The sequence below is a fragment of the Polypterus senegalus genome, chromosome 9 (assembly GCF_016835505.1).
Source record: "Polypterus senegalus isolate Bchr_013 chromosome 9, ASM1683550v1, whole genome shotgun sequence".
NCBI classification, from domain to species: domain Eukaryota; kingdom Metazoa; phylum Chordata; class Cladistia; order Polypteriformes; family Polypteridae; genus Polypterus; species Polypterus senegalus.
This window is the reverse complement of record NC_053162.1, coordinates 125,502,075-125,523,638: the sequence shown is the minus strand read 5'-3', so window position 1 is coordinate 125,523,638 and position 21,564 is coordinate 125,502,075. Positions and strand designations below refer to the sequence as shown.

Here is a 21,564-nt window from a genome sequence, read left to right as displayed (position 1 = left end):
TTCAGCATTGTCTTAATGAATTCTTCAATGTCTCATCTTTTCACCAAAAAATGCTAGTCAGACTGGTCTATCTACTTTGCTCCCTTCTTTTTTCTTGAACCATTGTCTACCATCAATTGCAACTCTCAGGTGTTTACCTCAATGCCCAATTATAATTGCTCTCATATGTCATTTTATGCAAATAATACTCTCTTTTACATAGTATAAGGAAGAGAAGGAGAATAGAGAGAATGGCTAAGCAGTACATATACTAGTCAGGATATTGTGATCTGCTTGTGATGCAATATTTTAGTAGCAGAGATGCCATAAAAGTGTCATATTCATCGAAGCCATTAGTGAACAGAAACATTGTTCATCTGCAATGGGGCAGACTCCCGAAGATGCTCTTAGGAATTGTAGTCTCTGTAGGAATATAATAACTTTTATGTGCTTTCAGACAGGCTGTCCTGGCATTGAAAGCACCCCCAGGAATACTTTTATTAAAAACCCTGACCTCCCCTGTCAAACAAACTTCAAATTGGGAAAGGAGCAGAGTATAAGGATGATAATCAGGCTGAATCAAGATGATAGCGTATTGAGGAAGGAGTGTACCACACTTAAAATGTGTGTAGTCTCAACAGCTGGGTAATTGGGTCCATAGTTTATACAGTCTAGACAGTTGCAGAGTAGACTTGTGTTTACTGTTTTATATACTCTTTTGTGTTGTTTTTGATCCTTAAATTTTCACCTCTCCTTTTTTATTTGATTTCTGTAATAAACCAGAGACTAGTCTGGCTAGGTGTTTTTCTGTATTCAGGAAACACACCAGAGCACTCCATCTTCTCACAATAGTTAATGTTCCTACTATCATCCTCATTAATCTAGATCTTCATAAGTGTTATATAAAAACTCATTGGTTATAAAATCAACTGGATCAAATCTTCCCTCTCATTTATTGTTTCAAAATACATTCAAATTCCTTCATAGGCATTGTCCTTCTCCTGGTAGGCCACCTTAGATGTGGCTGAAACCTGATTCAGTATGGTCCCTGGTTGCCCTTGGCCCCTTTTTTCCACCTGTCCTATGTACATCAGAGGGTAGCCTTTAAGCTCAGCTTAGGTAAGTAGCACCTCCTAAAAGTGAGAGGGGGCAATGTCGCTAGCCTTGTCACCTGTTTTTGCCTCCACAGCTCCAGTGAGGGCAACTGACTCGACCCCTCGTGGACCAGGCCCTATAAAGCTGGGCATCCCAGGAAAGAGGTGTCTCACTTTGTGTCGAGCTAACATAGGGAACAAAGCTCCAGTAGAAACAAAGACCCACTCAATTGAGCAACAACACTGCTAAAGAGAATGCTACTACCTACTTATGTAAGGAAATAATTAGCACTAAACTGAAAGAAAAAATATTCAGATCTAAAGCAAAGAAAATATGTTAGTTTTTAACATCAGCCAATTATAACATTTTATCTGAGCACTGTATTTGGAATGATGAGAAATCAATTAAATGTATTAACTTTTTTTATTTTCACAGAAAAAATTGAGCCAAATATGAATGAAACAATGCATTTCTCCTAAAAGTACTAAAACATGCTTCTCCATGAGTTCTGAGTACAAGCAATGGTTTACAGTGTTTCTGCGGCTTTATTTGTTCACTTAAGGAGCTGAGATATGACAGGTAGGTTGTCCTATTTTATAATTACTCTGAATTTCTCGTGCTACCTTTGTAAGGAATTTATTGTAGTTCAATATTTCCATATTTCATTTATTTTTGATATCATTTTTTATTAATGCTTGATATTGCTTGATCTTTTTGTTATACTTTGTTTGTGGTAGATTTATTTATTTAATTAGGTATGTTTGTATATATGTATGTTTGTATGTATGTAGTTATTTATTTACTTCTATAATATTGTAGAGTTTAACAGAATAAGCATACTTGGTGTACTTCGTAGGGACCCTGTAATCTTTATCTTAAAGTAGGATTAACGTTAGGTTTGATAGGGTCCTTAACACATTCTGTCTGCTTCTATCTTCTAAAAAGTTTAACTGATCAGCTTTTCCTGTCCTTGCTGGTTTGTTACATTAATACCATAGACATGGTGCTAGTTTTCTTTAAAACCACCTTCTAATGTAGAAATCAAAAATTCCTGAAAATTAATTTTTCATTTAATTAAATTGCTTACAACAACACTCTACCTGCAGTTTCAGACCATACCAAAATTGTGAATTTTAATTCCCCATGAACTTCAAAAACATTCTTGTTGTAGCCATATTGTAGCTATTAGTGTACTGAATTATACATGATTATCATGCAACTTAATCTGAACATCTTTGAGATTTACCTGGACCCGACTGTGCTGGGTTTGGGCCTGTGAAGCAGGAAGGCTAACACTATGATACTGTTATTTTTTGGTAATTTTTTCATGATACCTCGATATCTTAGATGCATGAAAATATTAAGTACTAAGACCATTATTTCATTGAAAAGTCTTAAATCCATATTTCACATCCAATAAGATGCCATCAGTTTTCCGAAACTCTGAAGAAATTTCGTCAAATGTGCGGCCCTTAGTTTCTGGTAGGTGAAGAAATGCAAAAACAAATGCAGCAATCAGAATACCTGCATATATAATGTAAACGTAGGGTCCAATCACCATCTATGGAAAAGAAAATAGAAAAGAGATGAGACATAGCAAAAGTTATAAACTTCTTATTAAATTAAGTCAGTAAGAATGACACAAGTTTATCAGAACCTACATGTGCCACTATTATAAGTTATTCTTTCATGACATGTTAAAAGAAAGTGAAATGCATACAGTCTTTAACAGCGCAGTATTTAGAAAAAATAAAAATAATAAATACCAGTAGTGGTGTGTAAAGTAGAGTGGACAGGAATTTTCCTCCCCAGTTTAGCAAGCTAGTCAGGGACATTGCAAATGGTCGAGCAGCCTGATCAAAAAGTTCCGCAGAAATAAACCAAGATATCGGGCCAGGTCCAAGTTCAAAAGCTGATACCAGACCGAAAACAGCCACAACTTGTACAATAGGCATCCCAGAGATGGTGGTCTAGAAGAGGTAATTTTATTAAAACAATTATATCAATTTATATTATATTCCAAACTGAGCTATATGTCATAGAGAGATCCAAAACAAGACAGGCATAACATGACAATAGCAGTCCTATGAGGTAAACAAAGAGAGAAACAGATGAGTTAAACAACATTGCCATTGCCAGACGTATACAAAATTGTTTTGATTATTCATGCTTAACTTGAGAGAGAAAAAAGAGGAGAGATTAGGAGCACACACTGATATAGCACATTGCTGCACCCACCACACGACAAATCAATTTAGGATCCCAGATTAGGACCTGAATGCAGCCATGCAATGGGTGATACCTCAGCACCACACTAGTTCAGATGGAATGGAACAGTGTGAGGTTTTTATGGTGGCTGGAATGCCAGTTCTGCCACCAACCCCCGGGTTTTTCCCTGCAGGTTGGAGGGCCTACACACAGGGCTGGATGCAGATTAACGTCATAGCCAGGACGGAGCAAATGCAAGTTAAGGTCCTTGCTCAATGGCCCAATGAAGTAGAGTCACTTTTGGCATTTATGGGATTTGAACCGGCAACATCCCGATTACCAGGGGATATGCAAAATATTATCTAGTGTCATTGTATGCTAACACAGATAATTTCTCTGTGAGAACAATTTTACTTAAAGCTGTATGTGCCTCATTTACATTTATATGTTAATAAAAATCTTTACTTATTGTAAATTATTTGTCTTTTTAGTTAATTGAGCTATATTAGTTTTATGTGGAGTAGCCATCCATATTGATTTCTATAATTTACTAGCTGAAGTACATGGTATTGTATTGTATGGGTATATTTGTAGAATGGGTTGAGGAAAGAAAGCAAACGTTTATGTGTTTTTTAAAATGGTAACACTGTTGTTATTGCTACTGTAGCTGTCACACCCATCATCCGCACTGCCTCTCTATATATGTCTCTACTCTTGTGAGTCAAGAATTTATTCTTTTTGGTTCCGATTGGATTCCAAAATTGCTGGGTTGTATCCATTAATGCTGTCATGTCTGACTTGTCATCCTAGTTCAATGTGGAGAGTTCATAGTGCTTAAATTATAAAGAAAATCTGATGAAGCAGAAGTTAAAAAATAACTCTTTGATTCTTTATGTTGTGCTTCACTTCCACTCTTGATCAAACCTCATCCAAAACCCCCTTGCAAAATTTTAAGATACTCTTTTTTATAACAGTGGACAGAAACGGCATGCAGCATTGCCCAGTTAAGTGGCATTGGTGTGCAAACTGTAGCACATTGGACAATAAAACTACTGGGACCCCCAGGATCAGAATGTTTGGTTCTGAAGCAGTCTATCTTATCCTGGTTCCTAAAAAGAAACAAATCAGTCAAAAGGTGTAGGATTGTATTTTGAACATACAGACAGGAACACAGATGAACATCCTATTTTGTATATATGGATAATCTATAATCATGTTTCTGTGCTATAGACTCATGGTGTGCTGAAGCATGTCTGGGCAGCATTGTATAACCCAGGATATATAAAAAAATACTGTCTGACAACAATAGTAAAGATTAACTTTTGTTTAGGTGGACATCATCTCTTGAAAAAAAAAATAGAAAACTGAAGATGTGTCAAAATATAACACAACTGTGTTGTTAACTGCTGAAGAGCCCTCGGTTATAATCCAGATCTGATAACTTTGTGTTGTCATACATGTGTGCATGGGAGGCAGCTAAAGGGCTTAAATGAGGGTAATTCCATGCCAGACCAGGGGGTGGCGAAGTGCACTAACCCTGCCTCTGTTTCTTCTGCAGACCAGTTATGGGAAATTCTGCCTGGCTCCAATGACACCGCTTCCAGTCCTGGTCCCAGTGACATCACTTCCAGTTCCGGTCCTGATGACCTCACTTCCAGTTCTGGTCCTTATGTCCTTACTTCCTCTGCCCGATTTTAAAACCACCATTTTATCTCATATAAATCAATTCTGTGTTGAGCTCAGTGTGGGAAAAAAATCACTGCTGATTTCTGAGCAGAACTTCCAATATACGGTGTGGCTACCCCAAACCTTTTTGGGGCATGTGTCCTTTTCTTTTGACAGTGTGAAATCTTCAAGATATACAGTACACAAGTTCATTTGTCTTTTGCTAGAGTGTTGTGTTTTCTTCGAGAATCCCAATAATGCTCATGTTAGTTTGATTGGTGACTCGTACATACATGAGATTATGACAAGTTAATTTGCTGTTCAGGTCTGACTCATGCATTTTTCCTAGTTCTCTTGGGATATGCTGTACATCCCTGTCCTTGTAATAGAAAATTTGAGACTGATTGATCAACTATAATTTTTTAAAATGACTGCATTTAAATGAACATTGTTACTTGCTGTTTTAGACTGCTGTATTGTACTAGGACTAGATTCAATGTTCATTCATTGCAACTCATTACAATCATTTTCATTCATTACATTTAATAATGATTGTCATTGCCAAAGTATTCATGATTTGTATCTAATTTTGACAAAAAATACTGTTTTTTCAATTATTATATGTTGATAGTTCTTCTACTTCAAATCTAATTTCTGCAAAACAGCACTTTCGTGGTTTACTTCTTCATGTTAACATAGTGAAAATTGTAATACATCATTTTGTGTGGAAATATGAATATGAAACACAAAAAAGACAGTAATTAGCAATTAAGTTATCACATTGTTTTTGGATAGTCCTGGAGAACATGTAAGCTGACAGAGCACCAAAACATAATATTCTCCAAACCACTTAATCCAACACAGTGTTACAGGGGCCAGAGCCTATCTTGGCAGCATCAAGCCCAAGGCAGGGAGCAATCCTGGTTGTGAGACTAGTCCACTGTAGGCCACACTCACACAAAGATAAGGTTAGGACTGCCAATTACTCTTAAAGTTTATTTCTTGTAAATTTGAATTAAAAGTTGAGAAGCCAGAGCCTATTCAAAGAGTACTCTACACAGACAACGATGAGTATTGGTTTTACACCCAGAATGCTGGATCTGTGAGGCAGTGCTGACAACCACAGTGTCAATCTGTCACCCAAAATGATAACAGAGTAGCTTAAAATTAGCTTCATGATAGAAGAGTTGTGCAAAAGTACTGATATTAACATTATTGTTATCCTAACAATTCAACTGTCGTTTCTGATGACATCTAAATGTAAAAGTGAAATAAATAACATGTTAAACATAGCTTGATGTATTAAAAATAAAACAAGTGATATTGAGTTGTATATAGCGAAGCATAATTAAGTTATTATAGCAATAGCTGAAACCTGGCTAAATAACAAGGATGGGGATGAGTATAACATAGATGGGTGCACATTTGTTAGGGAAGACAGACAGAACAGAAAAGAAGGTGGGTTACTGGTTATATCAAGCAGAATTTAAACACAACTCCTCTTCAATTGGACAATGAGCCCTATCTTAGTGAAGACATCAGGCTCTGTGCGGAAAGTATTAGAGAAAGAAACCTTATTTCAGGAGTGTGTCATAGATTGCCCAATGCAGACAGTTATTTCAATGCACATCTTTTTAATAATTTTAAAAAGCCAACTTTACTGGGGGATATTATATTCATGGGATACTTTAACTACCCCAATATTAACTGGACCAACCTTATTAATAGTGAAGCACAAGAGCAGGAATTTTTAAAAGTAATCAATGAATGTTTTTAGCCCAGTATGTTAAAGCACCAACACAGAGGGAAGCCTGTCTAGATTTAGTATTTTGTAATAGTCAGGATAGAATTGAGAGTATAGAGGTATTTGATTCACTAGGGAAAAATTGCTATACATAATACAGTGATCAATGTTTTGAAAGAGTTTGGATGCAAAGACTAAAACTGATTTTAACTTCAGTACGGCAAATTGTAAGCCGATGCAGCAAAGTCTAAGGAGGACAGACTGAAATAAGCTTTTAAGTGTGGAGACAGTTGAGGAAGAATGGAACAAGTTTAAAAATGTTTTACATATAATGCAGGACAGGTAAATACCTAAATATGGAATTAGTAGGAAATTAAAAAAAAACTCCACAGTGGGTTAATAAAGAATTGAAAAAGAAGTTGCAAAGGAAAAAACAGCTGTATTTGTGTCTAAGACGAATAACCAATTGTAATTGTAGTTTGCATGAAAGCATGAGGGCAACTATTAAGAAAGATATTAAGACTAAAAGGCAGTTAAAGAGAAATATAGCAGATAAGACAAAAGATGGCCCAAATAGATTCTTTAAGTATTTTAGTAGTAAAAGAATAGTCAAGAAAGAGGTAATCAGGAAGAGCAAAGGGGAATTAAAAAATGCAGACAGTCAAATAGCAAATGCTCTAAACTCTCATCTTTTGAGGTTTCCACACGTGAGTAAGTAGAAAACGTCCTAGCAGTTAAAGGGACTACTAAAGAGGTACTCAGTGATTTGGAAATTGTAGAAGGAAAAGTACTGCTTAGATTACATAGGCTGAAATCAAACAAATCACCAGGACCAGATAATATTTATCCTTGAGTTGTTAAGGGGGTTAGTGAGTTCATATATATACCTTTGTCACATATTTTTGGGAAGTAATTGCGCACTGGGGAAATTTTAAAGGGCTGGAAAATGGCAATACTATATTTTTATAAAAGGGTGATTGGGCAGATCCAAGCAACTATAGGCTAGTAAGCTTAATGTGCATCACATGTAAATTAATGAAAAAAATTGTTAAAGAAAAGACTGAGCAACACGTGGCTAAAACAGGAGTTTTACTGAACATTCAGCATGGGTTTACCAGGTGAGGTTGGGCATTAAACTAAAAGAAGTGGGAGTTCAGGGTGTTGTTTGCAGATGGGTAGCATAATTGGTGCAGACATAGAGAGCAGAGGGTTATGGTGCAAGGAACTCTATGAGAATTGTGGTGTTTGACAGAGGTCAGTGCTAGGACCACTGCTATTTTTAATATATGTAAATGATTTGGTTGGGAAAATAAGTAACAAGCTGGTTAAGTTTGCAGATGTCACCAAGCTAGGTGGATTGGCAAGTAATGGGACTTGGTCAGCATACAGGCCTGAGCAGATTTGTGGCAAGTCAAATTTAATATACAATAAGTATGAAGTCTGAAAATTAAGAATACACCTTATGAAAAGGATTTAGGAGCCGAAGTGGGCTTGACACTATCAACTCACAGACAGTGTTCAGAAGCCATCAAGAAGGCTAACAGAATGTTGGGTTATATGGCACGATGTGTAGAATACATATTTAAGGAGGTTGCTGAAGCTTTATAATGCACTGGTGAGACCTCACCTGGAGTACTGTGTACATTTTTGGTCTCCAGGCTATAAAAAAGGATATTGCAGTGCCTTTAAGGCCTTGTTCACACGGGCGTTAAGTTTTTGGATAAACGAACTTGCTCTGAACGTCCTAGACATTTATGTTGCATTTTGTGGTGGCGATCGATTGACTTCTACACCGGAGTTCGTTTGTCTCTGTCTAACGCCAGCCTGCAGCCCAAATTGTGTGTTAACCTGTGGAGGCAGTGTCGGGAACTGGATATGAAAGCCCTTGTCGTTTTATTTGAGGTGCCTCCTTTCAATATGGACCATTTTGCTATGTTAGATATTAATCTTCTTGTTTTAAAAATACTCATAATACGGCGACGTAGGGAGAGAAAAAATTGCCGCCGCTACTGGGTTCATCCTCTGACTGCACAACGTCGGGTTAAAGGAAGTTTTTTTGTGCTTTATGAAGAAATGCAAAAATTTCCGCGCAAGTTTTTTAATTACTGTCGGATGTCGGTTTCCACTTTTGATTGTCTGCTGCAGCTGGTGCAATGCCACATTGCACGCCGATCAACCAATATGCGACTTGGTGTTAGCCCCGAAGAAAGACTACTTGTCACTTTGAGGTAAGGAAACAGTAGTCGTGTGTGCGCTTACATAAAATAAACGCGCAGAAAACGAACTAGAAGCGGTTTCCTTGCGTTCGTTGGGTTTTGAACGCCAAGAAAAAGCTGCATGCAACGTTTTTTTGATGCCGTATAAACGCGCAGCCGGACAAACGCACGTCACCAAAGCCCGTGTGAACACTCTCATTGACTCCTACGTAGAAAACAATCGGCGCTGATGCGCTCACCGGACGCTACGAACGCAAAAAAAACGCTCGATTTTAACGCCCGTGTGAACAAGGCCTAAAAGTCCAGAGAAGAGCAACTGGGCTTATTCCAGGATTATAGGGAAAGAATTATAAGGTAAGATTAAAAAAAGCTAAACCTTTTCAGTTTCAGCAAAAGAAGATTAAGAGGAGACATGATTGAAGTGTTTAAAATTATGAAAGGCATCACTACAGTGGGTTGAGACTGTTATTTTAAAATGAGCTCTTCAAGAACGCAGGGACACAGTTGGAAACTTGTTAAGGGTAAATTTTGCACAAAACTTTATCTTCACATAGAGAACTATAGACGTTGACATATGGAATAAGCTGCCAACTTTCAAAACTAGACTTGACGTTTTTTTGGAAGAATTAAGTGGATAGGACTAGCAAGCTTTATTGGGCCGAATGACCTGTTATCATTTAGACTGTTCTAATATTTTTGTTGCAATATTCTAATCTGGCCCAAAATTAAAAACTACACTTGTTTGTATAAATGGGCTCTGCAATCAGAACAAACACCACACCCAGAGCTGTTTCCTGCTTTGTGCCCAATACTTGCAGCTCAAGCAGCTGCTCCACTTGACCCTGTAATAGAAAAATCTGACTGAAAAGATTAATCAATAATTCACTTATTTATTTTCCAAATGTATATATTTGCATTTAATTAATTATTTTGTATTCTTATTTGATTGCCTTGACTCTAGCAAGCTCTATCCAAAAATAATTCATACCAAAGAAGTTGTGATAGTTAGCAACACATTACACAATACTTTTACAGCAAAGCCAACCAGGAGTAATTTCCGACGTCCTGCTCGTTCCATTAAGGATGCCTGCAAGTTGTTAAAAGAAAAAGCCTGAATTAGCATAAGCCACTCTGATTCGAGGTGTTCATAAGAAATGCAATGATTTACACTATGAGATAATATAGAGGAATAGTTGCATGAAATAATTTAAATATTAAAATGTATGCTTTAAATTAAATGTTTAAAGTCTAAATTTCCTTGATTGTAATAGAAATTTGTAATTTTTCTCCCACTGATAGAGGTCCACAGGGGCTAAATTCCTAGCAAAGGATCAAAAATCAAAAATAACATCATATTCACAATGGCTGACCTTAAATATTCTGCAATGATACCCTGCATGTTTATTTTTGAAATTTATCACTTTTAACCTTCTGGGAGTGGTTCTTAGAGGGTTAGGACCAACAGTCAAATATCAGAAATATTGCCACATTTATGATTGGCAACTTCAAAATAGCAGAAAACAACACTCTGTATGCCTACATTAAAGAACCCCATTTTTTCTAAGTTTTGTGATAAAGAGTGACTTTGACCCATCCTATCCCATTTTAGGGTGAATCCCTGGGACTCGCTGATGTGGCCTGCCCAACTTTAAGCCCTTCTGATCAATTTTGCTCTTTAACATAAAGTTGTAATTTCTTGCAGAAAATATTGCCCACAAATTGTCTGAAAATGAGTTTTTGTTCCAGCCCAGTTGCTTAATTAGAAAACAATCCTTCCCAATAACAGTTGTAATTTAATATCATGACATGTTGGTGTTTTAACACTGCAGTGTCAGTTAATTTTTTTTTCCTTTCTAATGATATCATCCAAATGATTCAAAGCCTAAAACGGATGAGCAATTTTCAGTCGTTCACTTTCTGTTGAAGTTCCTTTGGAGTACTTTATTAAACCAAACAGTGCACAATAAATGCACACTGGTGTACATGGAAACAAGATAGACAGAGAACTACTGACTCCTTTGTCATTTGCATCTTATACATAGTAAGGAACAATTAAAAACAGTGAATACAACTATTTAAGACTAAAATAAACAGTTAAGGGTTTAAAATCTTAAAAAGTGAGACAACCAAAATGAAGCACAAAAATATCAATTGAGCAAAAAGTATTTCATATGTGGGGTTTTTATCATACCAATGAGGCAAGAAAGTGCTGGACAAAAAAAAAAGATTTTACCGTGTGTCATTCTTAGCAACAGAATAAAATGCATTGAATATTAATTTAAAAGTGAATAAACAATAACTGGGTGAATGAGCATCACTTACAGAGACAATGGTGAAGAAAGTATTGATAGCACCAGCTCCAAGGGTAAGTGATTGAGAATGTGGAAGACCAGAGGCTCTGAATATACTAGTTGAATAATTTACTATCTGAAAGAAGCACAGACAAGCAGATGAAATTAAAGCATATGAAAAAGAGGCTCTGATAAGCAAATGCATTGTTTAAATTTTAATACTTACTATGTTGAACCCAGACATATGTACAGCTAAGTTAATAACAATGAGAATTAGGATTGGCATCCTGTAGCTTCGTCTAGTTAGAAATGCCTTGACGGTGACCTTTGACTGAATATTAATTGCCTCATCTTGCATCTCTTTAATCTCGCTAGATGTATCCCTCAAAGGTCCTCGAAGGGTTTGTAGGACTTTCATAAAAAGAGACACAAACAAGCAGTTAGTGTCTGCATCAGTATAGAAAATTGCACCTGCAAATACAGGTTTAATCAAGTTTCATTTGACAAAGATTTATAATGTACAAACATGAAGAAAAAAGTATTTTTACACTAGTTACAAAATAAAAAAAAAAATACTTAAACAGGCATGAAAAGGATATTAGTATGGTTGGAAGTAGAAACCCCAGGGCTAACTGATGTTTTCGACTTTGCATCTAGCCTTGAACCAAGTTTGTCCTCTTGAGTCATTTTTAAGTTATGCAGATATTTTTGATATTTTGAAAGCCATTTTTTTTCTGTCAGCAATTGATACTGTAAATTAAACAAAATTCTACAGTGGGCTTTGGTGACACTAAATTGGCTCAGACAGAGTGAATATAATTGTATGCACAAATGTGCACTTTTTGAATTTAATTATTCCCCAACGCTGTACTGTAAAAAAACAGTTTGATATCTGGAATGACAGCTGACAGCAAATAAATACAAAGACTGAATTACTTAACTTAAATATGGACCTTATTTCTGATAATGTCTATGTGAAAAATTTTGATATATGTTGGCCTCTTAGGTAATTTTATTTTGGGTAGGTGGTGTTGTGAAACTCCTTAATTATGTTTGACAATTCTTTTATATTTTTTTACTGTTAATAAAATGTATTATTATATTTTTCATGACATTCTGGTGCCATTTTATTGTCTAAATTATGTATCATTTTCTGATCTTGTTACTGTTAATGTCGACTGCATTGGCTGGTCATGTTGGTGTGGCATATGATGTGATCATGCAGATCTTTTTAAGCTTTTGGACTTTAAAGCCTTAAAGCTATCTCATGTGTTATTTGTAGTTAGGCATTACTGGATGGTCTTAGAAACTTTGGCTTTGTTATTTTTGATGATCAGTGTTTGCATTTTTTTGGTATCTAACCAAACTAGTTTTATTAATTATTTTGCGTTATTAAACTTTCATTTCCTGGAACTAAGGTCCAAAATGGCCTTTTCGTTGTTCAAAGTGCCCTGATCAAAACAGATGGCATTCACATTTAGTCATGTTGAAAATCACATTATGAAAATTAGAATTAACAAAACAAAATTTTGCAAATATTATTTTGTTTGTCAAATGTGTATGCTAAGCATGTCATAGTGTTGCAGTAGTCAGACCTGTTGTCATATTTTTCCTAGGATTCAAGTCTGAATCTCATGTCAGTTAATTTGGATGGAGTTTAAATGTGTTTATTTACCACTACAGTACTTCTTAGTGGCATGCAAGTTAATTGATTTTCTATAAACTGTCAACTTATACGTTATTGTAGCTGTGTTTTTGAGTATACCTTGTAGAAAAATTAGAATCCATCCTTATTTAACTTGTGTCTCGTGCTGATGCTGCAAGCACACCAGGGCTACAGGATAGAAAATCTGGACTAAAATATATTTACTGTACATGTGATCTAATAAATGTAAAGCATCTAAAAGAGATCTGAAAGCAGAAATAATCTAACTTTACAATGCATACCTTTTTAAAAAACAGACATTAATCAAATCCACCTAGCACAAAAAAAATATTTTTGTCTTGTATCAGTTTCATGGGAGTCATTTGTAGCATCTGTCCTTTGAAAAACATGCATATGAATAATCACAAATTTGATATCTTATAAGTAATCATACTAGTGAAATTGCTAAATAATCATTTCAAGTGTGTTTATTAATGGAACCTGAGTTAGATGTTAGTGGTATTAGCAAGACGTCACTGCCAAAATGAACAGTGTCATGGAAAAGAAAATGGGACTGCAACAGGATTAACTCAGTTAAATAATTATTTCATTATTTCAATTATCTTATTACTACTTTTCTTTATTATAATGTCTCTCTTATTTTAAAAAGATGCACAAACACCAATACGAGCCCTTTTTGGGGGCCTGGTTTGGGTTGTTAATAATAAATTTAACCCCTACCCTTTTTGGCCTCTTCTACTTTCCCTTGATTTATAATCAGATAACGAGGGCTCTCTGGACAGAGGGGTAAGAAAAGGTATTGGAGAAATGCTGGTATCAAGGACAGTGAAAGCATTAATGGCCAGCAATCTTCTGTGCCCAAAACTGTATCCAGACTCATTAACTGAAAAGGAAAAGCAAATGCAATGATAAAGCGAGATAAGGAAATAATCACAAAAAAGTAAGAAGAAAAAGAAAGTGGAACAATTTTCTTTGCAATCCATCATATTAAACATTAATTTTTAACGTCTAGTCCTCTTAACATTATTAAAACAAGTTGACACTCATCACGTTTTAAGAACTCACCATGCCCAATAAAATACCAATGGAAAATAAGGCCTGGTTAACTGTCGCACATGCTCCCCGCATTGATCTGGGGGAAATCTCCTGAATGTAGAGAGGGTTCAGACTCATTATTAGACCACAGAATAGTCCAAAGATTAATCGACCTAAAATGAGCAACTCAAATGATTTGCAGAGGTGGGACAAAGACATCAAACATGTGCTCAGAATGGATATGCCATTGGCCACAAGAATGGAATTCCTTCTGTAGAGAAAAGACATATCTGGTAGAGTCTCTTGTTCAGTATAGCATATTTTTACATAAGTAAGAAAGATTCAACACAGAAATGAAACACTCATTTCACAAAAGAAAGCCATTCAACACCCAACTAGAATCAAAAGCATCATTATAGTTTATAAAAATAAATGGACAAACTCATCCACAAAGCTTACCTTCCATAAGTGTCTGCAAGAACTTTGACTCCTAGTGCTCCAATCATTCCTCCAAAATCTTTAATGCTGACTGTGACAGACCACCACAGGGAAAAGCTGGACTCTGATAGTGAACAGTTGTACCGCATTTCCCATGTTTCATTAAAAAAAATTTCAATTATCTGGCCAAGGTAAGGGACAAGATTACTAAATAATACTGAAAGAGAAAAAATAAATTTAGATTATGAATTAATTTAATTCCATTTAATGTCAAGCCATTTTCAAGTTCTGGACCTGTATCACTTGTGCTAACAATGTTCTCAGGGTTAGCTCTAGTATTTTTCCTGCTGTATGTGAAGTAGTAATAGTACACCACACCCTGGCCAATCATGCATGACCCGTTCTGTGACATAAGAATTTCATATATGTAGGATTATTGTTATTTTAACCTTAATTCTAATATTAGATATATAACATTTTGTTTGTAATTTGATCATATAAATAGATTATATATTGATATTCATGTGTGCATTTTATATGGTGTCAATAGATGGACACTTGAGGGCACTGTTGCCCCGTGAAGCCCAAAAGACAGATGTAGACACAGGTTTAAAAGCACCAAGAAGTATTTTAATTTTCTTCTTCAAAGTGCCCCAAAGCACCTCCACCACAATAACCAGGCAATAACTACAATAATCACACAATATTTAAACACAACAATTCTCCTCCTCTCCTCCCAGCAGCTCTGTCACACTCTCTCCCAACTCTGGCTTGCCTACTGGGTCTCCACTAGTCCTTTTTTTAGTCCTTGACCCGGAAGTGTTTCTCCTCTTCTGTCCACGTGACTTGTCAGCACTTCCAGGTCAGATGGAGAATTACATTTTTTTCAGCCCGGAAGTACTTCTGTTCTTCCGTCCCCATGACTTGGGAGTACTTCCTGCCTATATGGGAAACAAAAATCCCTCAGTCTCCCCGCAGCATCACATGGCGGCACCCACAATACCCAGCAGGGTTGTGAAGCCAAACTCCATCTCCCATGATGCCCTGCGGGAATCTGGGGCACCTCTAAGCTGCAGGGAAATTGCCATCTAGAGACCTGGTTGTGTCGGCCGGGTTGAGCCCGGCCGTCCATCACAGTGGGCTATACTGATTTGCTCTTGCTGAGTATATGATAATGGAAAAACTGAGGGCAAAGTTTTCAAATGAGTACACATACTTAGGAACTTTAACTGTTTCTTGTTAGTAATTTTAAATAAAACTTGAATTAGCTTTATTACACTTAGTGAAAGACATAAGTGATTATAAATGTGATATAGTTTTTTGGTGATTAATGTCTAGGTATTAACAGAAAAAAAACAGTAATCGATATCTGGGCAGCAACATTCAATATTCAATAATGTCAATAGTGGCAAGAAAGAAGTTTTCAGGGTGAAAATGAGAAATTAAAGGAAACCAGTGAGGAGAAATGAAAAGAGCACAACTAGTTTCCTTTAAAAATTGTTAATTGCACAAAACTATATACCTTTTTTTCTTACTAAAATGTCATGGATGTGCTTTTTAATAATATGTGCACAATATCAAAAACTAGATCAATACTTGATAACACTCTTGCCTTGAAAAATGGATGTATTCAATAAGTTTTAAGGCATTTATTTTTATGTTTGGTCACATGCCCTATCATCTCCATTTTAAAATACAAGAACATATTAAACTTTATAAAAAATACTTAAATTCAGAACACAAATTTCATGTGGCAAATTAAAAGGTACCAGTATTTTAAAAAAATAACTTCACCTTATAAATACTGAATGTATTTTTTAAATGTTGTCAGTATTCATAACAGAAACATTTACAGTTCCTCTATAACCACTTGTAATGGCAATGCATCCATGCCTTCAATACAGAGGAAACAACAAAAAAAAAAAAAAAATGTACATGCATATATCCACAATATGCATCAACTGAATTTTGAAAAAGTGACAGAGAGAGAGGTTAGGAACACACACTGATACAGTGCATTGCCGCACCCACCACATGACAAACCAACTCAGGATCCCAAATTGGGACCTGAAAAGAATGAAAAATAATATAAAGGATAATCTTTCTGAAAGGGAAACAATGCTAACACAAAAACTAAAACTAAGAATTTACCCCTGAAGAAATAACGAAACAAGGATTTTCTAGACCTGCATATTTCATTCCAAGTTCAGTTTGTAGCCAAAGACTATCTTGCTCATAAGACAGCAACACACTCTGAATGAGATGATAATCCTTTAAAGAGCTCACACATTCATATAACAGTAGTTTAGTGTGGCCTAGCAACCTAACACCAAAGTATTTGTAATCCATCCATTCATCCATTATCCAACCCGCTATATCCTAACTACAGGGGTCTGCTGGAGCCAATCCCAGCCAACACAAGGCGCAAGGCAGGAAACAAACCCCGGGCAGGGTGCCAGCTCACCGCAGAGTATTTGTAATATGGGAGGAAATTAAAGTATTCCAGTGGACAAAGAAAAACCAGTGCCATGTTTATAGTGATCAACACATTCATCTTACCCAAATCTCTTAAGTTGTTTATGGAAAGATCTTTGTTGGGCTTTGAGAAATTGAGATTTGGAATAAAGAGTCTAGTGTGCCGTTATGTTTTATTGAGGAAGTTACATTAGTCCTTAATATGGAAATTTCTGTTTTTATCTGAAGAAATAAAAAAAATCATGTACTAAACACAATGCTGTACAAAAACAGGTATAATTAAAAAGCAGACACCACATGCACTTCAGTAAAGGTCTTCCAACTGAAGCTAAGCATGTTCAGGCCTAGCCAGTACTTAGATGGGAGACCAACCATGAAAAGCTTGGGTTGCTCCTGGAAGAGGTGTTGGTGGGGCCAGCAGGGGATGTTTACCCTATGGTCTGAATGAGGATCCCAATGCCCCAGTGCAGTGATGATTACACTGTGCTGTAAAAATGGCACCATCCTTCGGATGAGACATAAAACTGAGATCCTGACTCTCTTTGGTCATAAAAGATCCCTGGGCATCCTTTGTAAACAGTAGGGTATATCCAGATGTCCTGACTAAATTGCCCACCTTGTGTCTAACTGGCTAAGTATCTCTCACCCCTTTACCATCTAACAGCTAACGTATGATGAGCATACTGGTGCAAAATGGCTGCCGTCACATCATCCAAGTGGATGCTGCACATTAGTGGTGGCTAAAGTAGCTCCCTGCTCACTATGTAAAGCATTTTAAGTAGTGAGAAAAGTGCCATATAGTTGAACTGTCATCCCAGTCTGAGGCTGTGTGTATTCTGGAGTTGACACTTTTTTGATTTGACAATTACTGAGTCCACTAACCTGCTGGGAACACTCAAAGTTTTAGAAACGATATAAAACCTTTGCCCTGATCTATATCTCACCACAATTTGACTGGAAGGGTCCACAAAGGATCCCTTGGACATCATGGCCTGGTTTTTGTCCTGACATGCAGTATGAACTGTGAGACCATATATACACAGGTATGAGCCTTTGTAAACTATGCCGAATCATTTCAGTTTGCTGCAGGCTTCTTCTTCTTCTTCTTCTTTCGGCTGATCCCATTAGGGGTTGCCACAGTGGATCATCTTGTTCCATATCTTCCTGTCCTATACATCTTGCTCTATCACATTCATCACCTGTATGTCTTGTCTCACCACTTCCAAAAAACTTCTCTAAGGCCTTCCTCATTTCCTCTTGCCTGGTAACTCTATTCTTAGTATCCTTTTCCCTATATACTCAGCATCTCTCCTCTGCATATATCCAAACCAATGCAATCTCGCCTCTCTGAATTTGTCTTCCAACTGTCCAACCTGAGCTGACCCTCTAATGTACTCATTTCTAATCCTATCTATCCTCGTCACACCCAATGCAAATCTTAGCATCTTTAATTCTGCCATCTCCAGCTCTGTCTCCTGCTTTCTGGTCAGTGCCACTGTCTCCAACCCATATAACAAAGCTGGTCTCACTAACATCCTGTAGACCTTCCCTTTCACTCTTGCTGATAGCCGTCTGTTGCAAATTACTCTTGACACTCTTTCTCCACCCGTTCCACCCTGCCTGCACTCTCTTTTTTACCTCTCTTCCACAATCCCTGTTACTCAGTACTGTTGATCCCAAGTATTTAAACTCATCCATCTTCACTAACTCTACTCCTTTCATCCTCACCATTCCACTGACCTTCCTCTCATGCACACACATATTTTCTGTCTTTTTTCCAACTGACCTTCATTCCTCTCCCCTCTAGAGCACATCTCCACTTGTCCAGGGTGTCCTCAACCTGCTCCCTACTCTCGCTACAGATCAAAATGTCATCAGCAAACATCATAGTACAAGGGGACTCCTGTCTTATCTCATCTGTCAACCTGTCCATCACCATTGCAAATGAGAAAGGGCGCAGAGCCGATCACTGATGTAATCCCACCTCCATGCTGAATGCATCCGTCACTCCTACTGAAGACCTCACCACTGTCATACTTCTCTTGTTAATATCCTGTACAACTCTTACATACTTCTCTGTCACTCCCGACTTCTTCATACAATACCACAACTCCTCTCAAGGCACTCTGTCATATGCTTTGTCCAGGTCCACAAAGACAATGTAACTCCTTCTGGCCTTCTCTATACTTCTCCATCAATACCCTCAGAGCACACATTGCATCTGTGGTGCTCTTTCTTCACATGAAACCATACTGCTGCCTACTAATCATCACCTCACTTCTTAACCTAGCTTCCACTACTCTTACCCATAACGTCATGCTTTGGCTCATCAATTTTAACCCCCTGTAGTTACCACAGCTCTGCACACCCCACTTATTTTTAAAAACCAGCACCAGTACACTTCTTCTGCACAACTCAGGCATCATCTCATTTTCCATGATTCCATTAAACAATCTGGTTAAAAACTCCACTGTCATCTCTCCTAAACACATCCATGCTTCTACAGGTATGTCATCTGGACCAACGGCCTTTCCATTCTTCATCCTCTTCATAGCACTTCCTGATTCACTATCTCCACACCATCCAACCGTCTCTTTCTCTCATTCATCAGCCTCTCAAAGTACTCTTTCCATCTTCTCAACACACCCTCCACGCCTGTGAGTATGTTTCCATCTTTATCCTTTATGACCATAACCTGCTGCACATCTTTCCCAGCTCGGTCCCTCTGTCTAGCCAATCGGTACAGGTCCTCTCATGCAACTCATTATATGCCTTATCTTTAGCCTTTGCCACCTCTCTCTTCAACTTGCGCTTTATCTCCTTGTACTCTTGTCTACTTTCTGCATCTCCCACTTCTTCACCATTATCTTTCTCTATATACTCTCCTGTACGTCCACATTCCACCACCAGGTTTCCTTTTCCTCCTTTCTTTGTGCAGATGTCACGCCAAGCACCCTCCTAGCTGTCATCCTTACTACTTCTGCTGTAGTTACCCAGCTGTCAGGTAACTCTTCACTGACACCCAGTGCCTGTCTTACCTCTTCCCTAAACTCAACCATGCAGTCTTCATTTTTCAACTTCCACTATTTGATCCTTGGCTCTGCCTTTCACTTTTCTCCTGTTCTTGATCCCCAGTGTTATCCTACAGATACCATCCTATGCTGTCTAACTACACTTTCCCCTGCCACCACTTTTTCTTTATCTCCTTCAGATCTTCAGATTGACTCTTCTGTATAGGATATAATCTACCTGTGTGCATCTCCCCCCACTCTTGTACGTAACTCTATGTTTCTCCCTCTTCTTAAAATATGTATTCACCACAGCCATGTCCATCATTTTTGCAAAATTCATTATCATCTGACCTTCTTTATTCCTATCCTTGACATCATACCTACCCATCACTTCCTCGTCTCCTCTGTTCCCTTCATCAACATGTCCATTGAAATCCACTCTAATCACCACTTTCTGTCCCTTGGGTACACTGTCCATCACTTCATCCCACCCACTCCAGAAAACTTCTTTCTCATCCATTGCACACCCAACTTGCGGGGTATATGCACTAACAACATTCATCATCACACCTTCAATTACCAGCTTCATAATTATTACTCTGTCTGACACTGACACTCTTGCAATACTGTTCCTTCAGAATAACTCCTACCCCATTTCTTCTCCCATCCACACCATGATATAACAATTTGAATCCACCTCTGATCCACCTGGCCTCACTCCCCTTCCATTTAGTCTCTTGTAGGCACAATATACTGGCACTGGGACTGGCACGAAGAAACACACTGGGTTGTGCATCCTCTGTGGAATAAAATTCTAGATACATCTGAAAGATAATTAAAGAAAACGGGATGCCCCTGACCACAGCCTGAAGTGGCACAGCAACAGTTCTAAATGTTTATATAAATGATTTTAGGTTTTTTTTTTAATAAATTTGCCAATTTAATTTGTTTATATGTTCTCCAGCAAGATTTTTAGGATACATCATCTGATATTCTAGAAGTTTATCTGTATTACCTTATAGTTTCCAATTTATTTATTTCATGTTTCTTCTTAGGTGAATTTGATCCACTCACCTTTTCTGGTGAGTTAATGTTGCCTGAGTGGTACCCAACCTGGAGAGATCCTAGGACGGCAGCCATAACACAGGTCACCAAAGGCAATGTGAAGAGACTCTGTTGGCAGTACAGTATATATACATAAAGAGATTTTATAGTATTCAAACATTTTAACAGCATTGGAGACACTGAGAAAATCAGAAGTGTTATCCACCTGTATGCTATTCAGTACCAAAGTTAATATTTTCAAACTGAAATAATTGCTATTATAATAAGAAATAATGTACAACAAAGTATTTTGAGAAAATGTATGTATTGGTCTCTAATTAATACTAACCTGCTTGATACACATTGATGTGCAGTAAATTCAAAGACTGGAAAGCACACCTGAAAGAAGTATTATTGTGTTAGTGTAAAAATCATAATTAACAAAGTACTGTATTTAAAAAAAGAAAAGTCTTACAAAGAAGATTTTAATATACCTAATTCAGTATATAGATAATGTGCTTACTATTTTGACCCAGGGATCTTACTCACGTTTTAAATCCACGCTAAATATCTATTGCTTTGTTAGTTTTTCTATGCACTTATTGTCATAAGTGCTGAATAATTATTTTTGCATTAGTTATTTTACCATGCTGCTGAAAAAATGTACCATGTCAAACTGCTGTTTCTACCATCAACT

The 21,564-nt window shown here is 37.1% G+C and overlaps 1 protein-coding gene across 1 annotated transcript in view; it reads right to left on the bottom strand.

Moving 5' to 3' along the window:
- Positions 1 to 1,478: 1,478 nt before the first annotated feature.
- The window catches only part of LOC120535730 (solute carrier family 2, facilitated glucose transporter member 1), a 31,215-nt gene continuing 11,129 nt past the window's right edge, over positions 1,479 to 21,564 (bottom strand). The window contains exons 3-12 of the mRNA XM_039763756.1: positions 21,217 to 21,266; positions 20,898 to 20,996; positions 14,359 to 14,519; positions 13,930 to 14,170; positions 13,585 to 13,747; positions 11,425 to 11,609; positions 11,230 to 11,334; positions 9,896 to 9,994; positions 2,841 to 3,044; positions 1,479 to 2,635 (exon numbers count right to left, since the gene is read on the bottom strand). Coding sequence (XP_039619690.1) covers positions 2,456 to 2,635; positions 2,841 to 3,044; positions 9,896 to 9,994; positions 11,230 to 11,334; positions 11,425 to 11,609; positions 13,585 to 13,747; positions 13,930 to 14,170; positions 14,359 to 14,519; positions 20,898 to 20,996; positions 21,217 to 21,231 — 1,452 coding nt within the window. The 5' untranslated portion in view covers positions 21,232 to 21,266 and the 3' untranslated portion in view covers positions 1,479 to 2,455. The remainder of the gene's footprint in view (positions 2,636 to 2,840; positions 3,045 to 9,895; positions 9,995 to 11,229; positions 11,335 to 11,424; positions 11,610 to 13,584; positions 13,748 to 13,929; positions 14,171 to 14,358; positions 14,520 to 20,897; positions 20,997 to 21,216; positions 21,267 to 21,564) is intronic.